This window comes from Anser anser (genome assembly GCF_964211835.1).
Source record: "Anser anser genome assembly, chromosome: 2".
Classification (NCBI taxonomy): domain Eukaryota; kingdom Metazoa; phylum Chordata; class Aves; order Anseriformes; family Anatidae; genus Anser; species Anser anser.
Window position 1 is genome coordinate 138,081,896 of NC_139721.1, and position 11,147 is coordinate 138,093,042.

Genomic DNA, 11,147 nt, shown 5'->3' on the forward strand with positions numbered 1-11,147 from the left:
TCTTGAAGAGTAAAGTCTGGTCGCAACATCTCAGCTTTCTAGATTTGTATACACTGAATATATCTGAGAAGGTAATGTTGGTTTCTAGTGGAGGCAGAGCACTTTGCTTGTTAGTTCTCCATCTAACTTGTAGTCACCAGCGCTGTGCAGAGACCTGCACTGGTGCAGCGGGGATGTTGAGGAGGGAGACTCGGAATGGGCCAGCATACGACACAGCCCAAAATCTAAACCTTTTCAGTAGAGAGTAAAGAAACGAAGCTTAAATGGCATGGCACCAGCCAACGTGAATGAATATTTTAAGTTTGAGCAGTGGGGAAAAAGTAGGGGGGGGAGGTTGTCCTGTATTGAAAGGGGTCAGCAGCTGCAGCTTTATGAGAAGGCGGCCCAGGCTATGATACCAGCGTGCAGCATTATAGCGTTGCAGCTGCAGCAGCCGGGCCGCCCTCCTGTACAAAACACACGTATTCAGAAAGTCGACAGCAGCTTCGTTTGGGTGTCACTTGTCCCGTACCATCGCTGGGGGGCTGGTGGCTGGAGGCGATGGGGGGAACACGGCCACCTCCTGCCTCCCCCCCCTGCTGTGCGCGCCCCCTACCCCGCCGACCCCGCGGTGGCGGTGCTAAGGGCTGGACGCCCGCGGGCCCTGCCGACCCCGGCCGGCTAGAGGCGGCACAGCCGGCCTTCATCGTCGCCCTGCCCTAGGGAGACAGGCGCTGAGGCGCTCCTGCAGCCATGCGCCGAAGCCCGGCCCCCAGCCATGTCGGGGCAAGGGCCGCCCCGCCCGGGTTGCCAGGGGAGCGCCCGCCGCCATGAGCGCCAAGCGGCTGCAGCAGCTGGTGGAGGCGCTGAGCCGCTCTGCCAGGCACTGTGAGTGTGCGGCCCGCGGCCGACCGCCGCCTCAGGGGCGTTTGCTGCCCCTCGGCGGCCCCCCCGTCGTCCCCCGTTAGTTTCTGGTCCCCCGAGGCCCTTTTGGTGGCCTTACGCGCTCCCATCCCTTAGGAGCAGCAAATGGCGGGGAGGGGGGCGGTTTGAGCATCGCTAGGACCAGGTGGATGTCTGAGGTGGCTGGGAGCTGTGACTTTCCTGGACACGCCGCCGTTTAACAGCTTAGGGTATAAAATAATGCTTTCTTGTTTCGGCTCGGCAGTTAATAAAAGTGAGGTGGAATGCCTCATCAAGCTCTTCGACACGTTGGTGACCGCGTCCGGCGACCGGTTTGGTGCAGTCGGCTTCGATCGCAACATGTTCAGAGATACCCTGCACAGGGCGTTCGGCATGACGGATGACATGGTTATGGACAGAGGTGAGATCAGTAGGCTTAAAAAGGTTGTAAAACTTTCATTTTTAGTCTTTGGGCAGCTGTTTTTGAATAGTGATCTCTAAAACAGTGCCCTTGAAGACTTTTCAGGTTATATTAAACTAATTCCCAACTGTTTTTTGATTCCTACAAGAATAGTGGATCCCTATGGCCAAGAAAACACCTTTGATCACTGTCAAAGTTGACAGAACATAAAAGTTTCATGTAGGCTGTTGCTACAGTAGTTCTAAGTGGTTGCCCAGTTGTGTGGGTTTAGTTGGCAGGGAGATAGAAGGGCCCCTACAGGAGGGGAAAAAATACATGGTAGACCCTATGAGCATGCCTGGACAAAATAGTGCCACATCACCCATGTAAGGATGGCAAAGGAAAAGTCATCATGCACAAGTGCTGCTGAGTAAAGGATACCTTTATTTCTGTACATAGAGTAGTTTTCCTGTAGTTTAGGATAGTTCACGCTCTCATACAAGGGAGATCTGTCAGAGAGGCAGCTGGGGTGCTAGCATTTGAATGCTTATAGCCCAGTCACCATTAGTGTTGTGACAGAAGAGGGCAGCATGGTGTCATTCTCCTCTTTCCTGCTGTGATTCACCAAGGAGTTAGTCATTGCAACTGGTGGCTGGATGGCTCTGTCTTAGAATTGAAGTCCCAGAAAAGTACTCCGCTAGAGTGGGTAACTTCTGAAGTAGAGGTGCTGTGAACGACACTGAAGGTACTAGTCAGACAGTAGAGGGAGATGAGGGTGATGAGCCAGCATAAATACTTGAAAATACAGAGATTAATGAAATGAGGGCCATATTTGCAGTTGATGAATGATCTCTGATGTATAGGTGTCTAGAAGATAATGTGAAGGAGGCACGAGTCTGCCATCCTTTTCAATCTCAGGTCTCCAAAAGAGACTCCTTGGTTCAACTTTCTCCAGCTCTCTAACAGGGGAGTATTTAAATGAAAATGCCATTTTATGCAAAAAGTCGTGTTTCGTGGAAAATGCACTACATGGACACATTCTTAATATTTTAATGCTTACAAAGAAAAGGTTGATTTCAGTTTGCAAAAGGAAGACTTTTTTTTTCCAGTTCCATTGGCTCCCCATGTAAAGGAGTAATTTATATCCTCTTCTGTATGCAAATAAGCCTTAATGTAAGGCATATTGGTTTATTTGGGTTTTATCTGCATGGAAGCATGCTTCCTGTAGTTATTAAAGTCCATAAAGTAACAGATCAAAGAAAATACATTATCCCAGCAGGATTCTGGAGTGAAAGATCAGTAGACAGAGCAGTGAAATCCTTTTTATTGTTATGGCTTAGACAGATTCAAGAAGGGTATTTGTACCTTGTTGAAAGCAGAAAAACATTTCCGAAAAAAAAAAAAAAGGTTTTATGTATTTTAACTCAATTTAAGAAAATACTCCTTTGTGTTTTCCTATTATTATAAATTTTAAATGTATCTAATACACTTCCCAGTGTTCCGCACTTTTGATAGAGACAATGATAGCTGCATCAGTGTGGAGGAATGGGTGGAAGGCTTATCAGTATTTCTTCGGGGGACATTGGAAGAAAGGATTAAATGTAAGGCTTATCTGCATAATAATATTTCGTAGTAATCATAGAATTTATGACTATTACACATCACTTCCACTATAATTTGTTAGTTACTCATAAAGAACTTAGTAATTGATGAGTTGTCTTCTGTCAAGCTCAATAAAAACTGAGTTCTGAAATAGTTTCTCTGAGACAGAGATTATTCTGTGTAAACAGCCACCTTATTTTGTTGCTGACAAAGAAAAGCTTGTTCTATTATATAGTTTTGAGAGAATACATGTTTTTGTATTCACACACAAAATCAGAAGTAAACAGATGTAGCACGAGGGTGGTGTTGGCTGAATAACAGTCTCCTCAAGCCAGCCAATATCTATGCCAGCATTCATTTACTTGCCCAATGGGGGGCACAGCAGCAGTTGCATTAATTCTAGCAGTTCTTCAGCTTGGAAACACAGATGGAAAAACTGTGAATCTGTTTGCAAGATGGTCTTGAGGACCTCCAGAGTAATGATGGAGAAAGAAGATAAGAGAAAAAAATAATGCAAGAACTCTAGATTTTAAGATTTAAAAAAAAAAAAAAAAAGGACTGGAGGTGGGAGGGAAGTATAATAGAAAAAGAAGAAGATGACAGCATTTATTTCCATAGTTTTCTGGCTGCAGCATCAGCCATCCATAATATGCTATATAATGTCATCATAAGGCATTGCTCTGGAAGGTGGCCTGGGATGTCACCCCGCTAGGAACAACCACAGGCTATAAAATATGCAGCCCTGCTGTAAGCACTCTAGGATACACTGCTGTGTGGTGGTACACAGTGTTGTTTGTCCTAAGTGTATGCCAGTACAATTTTTGACCACAGACAAAGTCTTTGCCTGGAAAAGAAAATAATCTGTGTCTCAAAACTGAAAAAATTTTGTTTTTTAAGTAAGTTTTGTGAACAACAGTAAAATTTATTATGGTCCTAGATTTCTGATTTTAGGGAGGCAGAAGCAATTAAAATAGAAATTAGGCAGATACTCATAGGGAAAATATTCCATTGTAGAGATTTTCTCTTTGCATTTAGAGATGCTTCAGTTGTCTTTTCTATGCCCGTACAACTCATTTTTTCCCTCTACTTTTCCAAACCAGTTTCTGAAATAACTAGGGTATGTTTCATAGGTTGAAAGCCTTTCCGATATAGACAGCTGGTCCTAGCCACTGGAAGACAGGCTTCTAAACCAAAACTTCATTTATATTCTAAAAAAACTACTCTTAGAGAAGTTAAGATCTGTACGTTAGTATGGTTTCTACAAACTGAAGGTTATTTATTATATATCTGAGCAGAAATAGATTTCAACTATAATGGGTAAGTAGGCAGTAACTGACCAGTATCACATGTGATACGTATATTTCATATAGAAATTGTATATGCTCAACACATATGCTGTACAACATACAGTTCATGTTTTCTGTCTTTAGGGAACAGCTTTAGTTATGTGTGATATAGTTTGTATGAACTTTAAATTGATTTATCTTTTGAAAAGACTGTTTTGAGGTTTATGACCTGAATGGTGACGGTTACATTTCAAGAGAGGAGATGTTTCAAATGCTGAAAAACAGCCTTCTCAAGCAACCATCAGAAGAAGATCCTGATGAGGGAATTAAGGACTTGGTAGACATAGCACTGAAGAAAATGGCAAGTACTTTCTCATTGTGATACTTGAGCATCTTCAAACATTCAGACCGTAAGAGCATTCTTACGAGGTAACAAACACTATCTGCTTTACAGTGGGATTCTGAGCCACAGAGTAAGTTACGTACCTATGATAAACGAGTCTACTAAGGAAAGCTAGAAGTATAATCCAGATCTAATGAGTCCCAGTCCAGTATCCTCACACAAAACTATTAGTTTATGTGAACGATTTATAAATTATATGTAAAAACTTGCACGTGTAACTGCACATGCACATGTGCATGGTCAAAAGAAAAGCCCAATCAAAAGCAGAAAATTCAGAGGCACAATCTGTATTTATTCCTGCGTTAGGCATCTGCAGTAGCATTATTATTAATTACATTTGTATTTTATCAGTTGAGTATGAAATGTCTTTGCTCAGTTGATATGCTCTATTAGAATAGTAACGTCAAGGGTAATTCATGTAACACCTGTCTTCCAGTGATTAATCTAGGATATCTGAATCAGCCAGGGGCTGTGTTTTACCATTTTCTTCAAATCAGATAAAACTTCCCTTCCAATGGTGTTGTTCAAAAAATCTTGCTTAAAACCAGATCTCCAATCCCAAATCCTTTTAATTTAACCCCATCTTTTCATTTCCCAAACTCACCCCTGTGAGGCACAGCCTCAGCTGAAGGGTTCCTCTTAGCTTTAGTTCTTGACAGTGCTGAGTCTGTCTCATGCAGAATACAAGATGACAGCAATTACTCATCTTTGGAGCACCTACATGCTCAGCTTCCTACAGGTTGCATCCCAAATGAATGTCATCACATTCTGGGTAGTTGGTAAGTAGATTACAAGAAGTCCAAGCCCAAGCAATACCCTCTAGACCTAATGAAATTCATACATGTAGAAAAATACCATAAACTAATCATGTACATATTCCTATTTCAGCTTTTCCATGAGAACTTCAGAAAGCTCCGATACATGCTAGAAGGTCCAGATCTGATTTGGCTGCTAGGCAGTTACCTGAGTAGGATATTACTGCCTACCTCACGTAACTAAACAAGTAATTATTAGCTAACCAGAAAGGCATTTGTGGAATCCATCACTCAAAGAACAAAAAACTTCTCTTTGACCTGTGCCTGTAGGTACAACTGCATTGTGATTAAGCATATATCCAGTCCCCTGACATATTTTCATGCTTAAAGGTATTTGTAGCGGACATGTTCATGGCCTGTGCTGAGGAAAGTAAAAGGTAAGAGTGTACCCAGGCAATTTTCCAGGCAATTCTCCATTTCTTTTAAGCAGACAGGGGCAGGCTGTCCTGTTCAGGACTTTTTCTCCTACTGTTACCTCTTTTTAAATCTCCCACTTTTATTTTATCCCAGTGCATCTGTGGTTGAGATTTGACTGTGAGATTCTCAGTTAAAGCTCTTCCCATGTTGGAAGTTTTGCCTTCTCTGGAATTCCGTTAGCAAAGCCGTAAAAGATGGTTGAACTTTCTCCATCTTTTATGGCTTAGGTAGAGGCTGATTACACAGATCTTGTCTGAGCAGAGATTGATGTCCCAGTGAAAATGATTTTTGCATACACTCAGAAAAATCCACGTGAATAAAACATTAGTTAAACAAAAAGAAAATTACTACAAGTAATCATCCTTTGCTAAAGAGTTCTCCTTTTGTAGGACTATGATCATGATGGCAAGCTTTCTTTTGCGGACTTTGAAAAAGCTGTCAGAGATGATAATCTTCTCTTGGAAGCCTTTGGACCATGTCTGCCAGACATAAAGGTACACCAGCCTTGGGTTTAAAAATATGTGCAAATAACTTCTATATAATTGTTAACCATATGTACGTATCATGGTATTCACTGTCGTTACATGGGGCCTGCTGAATTCAACTGATAAATGCTTCAGCTGTGAGATGCACATGTGCTGAGTTCACATCTGCCTTTCACAGGACAGATGTTTCCTTATACAGTCAGACTTTGGCACCAGAGAATGTAAAAAAAAAAAAATACTGTTACTTGGCACTTGTGTCTTCTGGGACAGCAATATAACGAATGATTCTTAGTAAGCATTCTCCCAGGCTAAGAAAATGAGACTATTCTCTTGGAAGAGTTTATCTGAAACCTCTTCAGGAACGCAGGTTTTATTTTTCTTTCTTCAGTGCTACTGACACTACTGCCATCAATATTTTGGGAGAGACTGGTAGCTTTCTGAAAAAAACTACCTTGGGAGTGTCATCTCAGACTGCAGCACTGGTATTCTTACATAAAGCCCAGGTGGATGGAGTTTATTAGCAATACATCTAATTCACTTCAGGGATTTTTTTCCCCCCATAAGATAGTAGTTTAGGACATGCTCGTTTACTCAGTAAGCCAAACTGAAGAGACCATTTCTAATCTACGGTAGTATTTTTTTCACTAATCTATCATTACCCTATTTAACTGCATTACATTTTTAAATACCAACAGTCACACCTTCATTAAGATGGAAAAACAGGATTTTGAAATACGTGCAATAATTCACAGAAACAGAAAAGTTCTGTAAAACTGTTGAAAACAAGGCAAGCTTTTATCTGCTGGAAACCTGTGTTTCCTTTCCTGCCAGCGTACCTACCAGGTAGGCTGGCCAGGAGAAAGGCATCTCACAGCCATGGTTGCAGGCTGAATTATCTCAGGCAACCTGCAAAGCAGCTGTTTTCAAAGTGCCAGATTCCTTCTGGCAGGCTGTCAGAAGACTTTCAATGACCCAATACTTTGATTTCTTTTTTACACCAATGAAAAGCTTTAGAAAAAGCTTCTGAATCAAATTTACGTTCACTAATTAGAATAGAAAAATAACTTGCTTTTTGTCGAAGTTGGTGATAAATCAGGTATACAGTTCAGGCCAGTCATGACAACAGGTGGAAGACAGCCTGATTCTTGCTTGCACTCTTTGCATCTTCTGTTCTACACCCTACCCAACTGTTACCTTTTTACTAGGTCTCTAGTTTTGTTGTTAAAAAGGCAACTTACATTCTTCTAAGCCCCCAAACCAATCAACAGAAGCATTACGTGAAGAAAGCTTGGAATTTTAGTCAACTGAAAACATTTTTTAAATTCTTTTTCTTTTTTAATTAAAAAACAGGGCAGTTTGGCATTTGAAAAGAAAACCTTCAAGGAAAATCGTAAACTGTAACACCATGTGGAATACTGTTGCAAAAATTCTCTTCTTCACCATTCTTCATGGTAGTATAGTAAAAATAAAAAGAACGCAAAACTATTGATTTCAATATTGCTTTATTGTAAAAAAAATTGAATAAATAGAATTTGCTTATATTAAACTGCCTAACCACATTTATTTTATTATGAGGTGCACAGGACAAGATTGCTACAGTATCATACTGCTTTGTTCATTCCAGAAAACAAACTGATACAGTTTTTAAGAGGGAATTGCTTGGAAATGCAATGTAAGTTCATTTTTTAATGTAAAAAAAAAGTATTTTAAGTTATATCCTTTATAAAAGGCTGTAGAAAGATGCTGCTAGCAGTATCTATATTCTTCTTCTCTGCTTTACAAGTGGCTTGGTGGAACTGTTGTCTGGGTTTTCCACAGGTGTTCTTGAAACAGACTCTGCTACCTAAATTGAAAAAAAAAGATTTCTAGTAAACTGTAACCATTCTTTTCTTTTAATGCTAGTTTTAGAGTAAGTCTGTGTCTTTAATATTGGAGTACGGGGAGGCATGTGTTATTAGAATCACACTTGTATTGACTTTTCTTGTAGAAAAGGGGGAAGAGTAACACCAAAGGCAGTATTAAACACAGCAGAGCTGAAACTCTTAGAAGTGTTGGCAATACCTTTAAAAAACAAACAAAAAACCACCTTTAACCACACACACAAACTTATTTCAGATGCTCAGTGATAGTTATTTTATCATCCCTCTCAATACCAGAGGTGTTTCAAAGTAAGGTTTGCTACACTTTTTGGACTTGGGTATTTGGGAAGATTGGGAAGAAAAGGGAAAGGACAGGGAAAATGTGTTTTGGCAAACATTTTAGAAATAGACTTCTTAAAGTCTGTGCTTGAAAATTTAATATCAGAACTTTAAGAATCCATACCTCTTTCAATTTATTTCGAATTAACGTAGCTGAAGTATTCAGTGAATCATCATCCATATCCACCTTAGGTATTTCTGGTAGCTGCGGGCCAATAACGACTTCAGTATTATCCCTGTTTGTTTCAATGAGGGCAAATTTGTTACCTTCTTCTCTCTTCCTCTTACGTTCCTGCAGGTGGGTTGTACGAGGCATAAACCTACCAATCCCACTGTCAGTTGCAGCTGTTCTTTGCTGAATTAAAGACGCAGGAGGACCATGCCCTCCTGGATGTACGTTTCGAGTTAGTGATGTGCTTTGACCAAAGCACCCAGAAGTTTCAGCACTGTGACTGTCATACTGGGGAAGTGTCAACAGGCTCTGATTCTGACTCCCAGAAGGATACCCCATGCTTTGGGATACCCCATGAGAACCTGGAAAGCAGGATGGATCCCAGTCACTAGTTGCACATGATCCTGAGGTACTCCACTGATGGCAGTATGCAGAGTCGGTCTTCTTAGGCCCCTCTATTTTCTTTAACACAAAGCAATCTTTAAAACAAAGAAAAAAAGCGGCTTCACTATTTTATGTCACCATTAGTTCCAACACATAAAAAGCAGCATTTAGCACAACGACAGAAGCAATAGCAGTGGTACTTCATTCCCTGACAACAATCTGTGATTCTTCTTTCTTAAGTGGCAGCTTAAGAAATATCCTCTTGCAATGATATCAAAGTACATAAGCACAAGAAAGAAGAAGCCCATGCCTGGCACTTGGCTTATTTTACAGCTTTCCCAGCCTTCAGTGCTGCTTGGGAACTCCACAGCACAATAGTCTAACCCATTCTTCTCATTCTTCCAGTGCCAAAATGCAAGCTAGAAAAGTTTGTGGTTTTTGTTTTTTGCCTTTTTTAAAGCTTCCATTATAGTCACCTTCCTTAGGAAATTATTTCTGGATATGCATGCCTGAAAAAGTTGGAACAAGGGTAGAAAAGTGATCCTAAGTTTTCCAGCACTGCCTGGAATTTCTGATAACATTTTGAAAAGAAAAGGAAACAATGAGGTTTTAAGCTTACGCATTTTTTATTTTTTGTATCAACTAAAACATAAAAGTTGCTTTCACAAAGATGGATACCTGGAAATAATTCAAAGATGTCTCCGTTCTGCTGCAGGCATACTTTAAATGCATCTTTTAAAACAGATGAAGACAAAGCATTTGCTTTAATGGGCACTTTTGTTTTTACCAAACCTACCCACCACTGAAAGGAGACATTAAGATTCTATATGAAACTTAAATACAAACCTCTTTGATTTGTTGCTTTTGCTATGTACTTTCTTCTGTCCTGCAACTTCTCCCTAGTTTCTTGGACTGTTTCAAATTCTGGAGCGTAGCACACATGCAGCAAACTACCAAAGAAACTTCGTTCATCCATTTTTTTCTTGGCCACCCTGAAGAGAATTAAATCATATCGGCAAAACTGAGAATTTTACTTCAACTGTCTAGAATCTAAATGAAGAGGGGGTAAAAAAATTAACAAAAGGCAGATATTGCTCCGTACCATACCTCGCACACTGGAGTTTTTGGAATTTTATAAGATAAACTTCAGTAAATTGCTCTGCTGGATATTCATCTAGAGCGTGATACTCTTCAATGGCACCATATAATGCAAATTGTTCCACTAATTCCCTCATAACACCTAACGCCGGAACTCCTTGTATTAGCAAATAACAAGATTCCAAGTTGATAGTATAAACCTGAAAGAAAGAAGTAGAGTATTCTGAAGTGTCCACATTTTTGCTTTACTGCAAAAGTAACGACTCAAGGGATTTATGTTGGCCGGTGCTCCTCAAATCCTGTCAGGAGGCTGAAAAGCCCTTTGTATTTTACTCTGCTCCTTGTACAAAGTCAGTCAGGAGCAGTAGGTTGGGACTTCGGCAGAAAAATAGGCGAGTGCCCAGCTACCTGGGACCGCTTCCTCACTGACAGGGCACAGAACTCGAGCTGCTTGCTCCGAATAAAAGTTAGAGCTGACGCTTCTCTGCCAGGCCAGAGTGCTGCCGTTCGGTAAGTAACAATTCATGAAGTCTCCGGCTGATTTCCTTTATTACGGCCTACACCGACCACAGGCGGCAGACGCGGACTGCAGGCACGCCAGAACCCCGGCGGCGCTGCAGGAGGCCCACGGTACCACCTCACCACCCCCTCGGCTACCCCGGCCCGGGTCCTACCTTCACGGCCCGCGGCCGCCGCCCCTCGCGGTACTTGGCGCGGGAGCCGCAGGCCGCCAGCTGCTCGTGGTGCCGGCACGCGCCGCCCGGGCCGTTACCGGTGCCGCCTCCCGCCGCCATCTTCTCGCCGCCCGGGCCTGTCCCGGTACCGGCGCCGCTGCCCGCCGCCATCTTCTCGCCCCAGCCGCCCGCGCAGCCAATCAGACGGCGTGCACAGCGGGCGCTCCCCTCTCATTGGCTCTCCCCGGGGCGGGACCTGTAGCGTCCATAAGGCGGAGGGAACGGGGCGGGGCGCTCGACGGAGGAGCCAATCAGATGAAGGCAACGAGCG

At 42.1% G+C, this 11,147-nt stretch overlaps 2 protein-coding genes across 4 annotated transcripts; one reads left to right on the plus strand and one right to left on the minus strand.

The window, feature by feature from the left end:
* The first annotated feature begins 124 nt into the window (after positions 1-124).
* Positions 125-7,831, plus strand: CLXN (calaxin). Of its 2 annotated transcripts, XM_083826932.1 has the most exons (6): positions 125-867; positions 1,148-1,303; positions 2,779-2,883; positions 4,380-4,531; positions 6,195-6,299; positions 7,641-7,831. In XM_083826932.1, exons 1-6 carry the CDS (start codon positions 810-812, stop codon positions 7,689-7,691), a joined length of 627 nt encoding a protein of 208 aa, XP_083683058.1. In that variant the 5' UTR covers positions 125-809; the 3' UTR covers positions 7,692-7,831. The 2 variants fall into 2 exon arrangements, with proteins under 2 accessions (XP_083683058.1, XP_083683059.1); XM_083826933.1 differs by lacking the exon at positions 2,779-2,883.
* RBM48 (RNA binding motif protein 48) lies at positions 7,780-11,128 on the minus strand. Of its 2 annotated transcripts, XM_083826926.1 has the most exons (6): positions 10,817-11,128; positions 10,152-10,342; positions 9,891-10,036; positions 8,813-9,139; positions 8,613-8,724; positions 7,827-8,133 (listed from the first exon to the last, which is right to left on the minus strand). In XM_083826926.1, the coding sequence occupies exons 1-5, from the start codon at positions 10,985-10,987 to the stop codon at positions 8,651-8,653; spliced, it is 909 nt and encodes a 302-aa protein (XP_083683052.1). In that variant the 5' UTR covers positions 10,988-11,128; the 3' UTR covers positions 7,827-8,133; positions 8,613-8,650. The 2 variants fall into 2 exon arrangements, with proteins under 2 accessions (XP_083683051.1, XP_083683052.1); XM_083826925.1 differs by having other exon boundaries at positions 7,780-8,133; positions 8,613-9,139.
* Between the last annotated feature and the right edge of the window lie 19 nt (positions 11,129-11,147).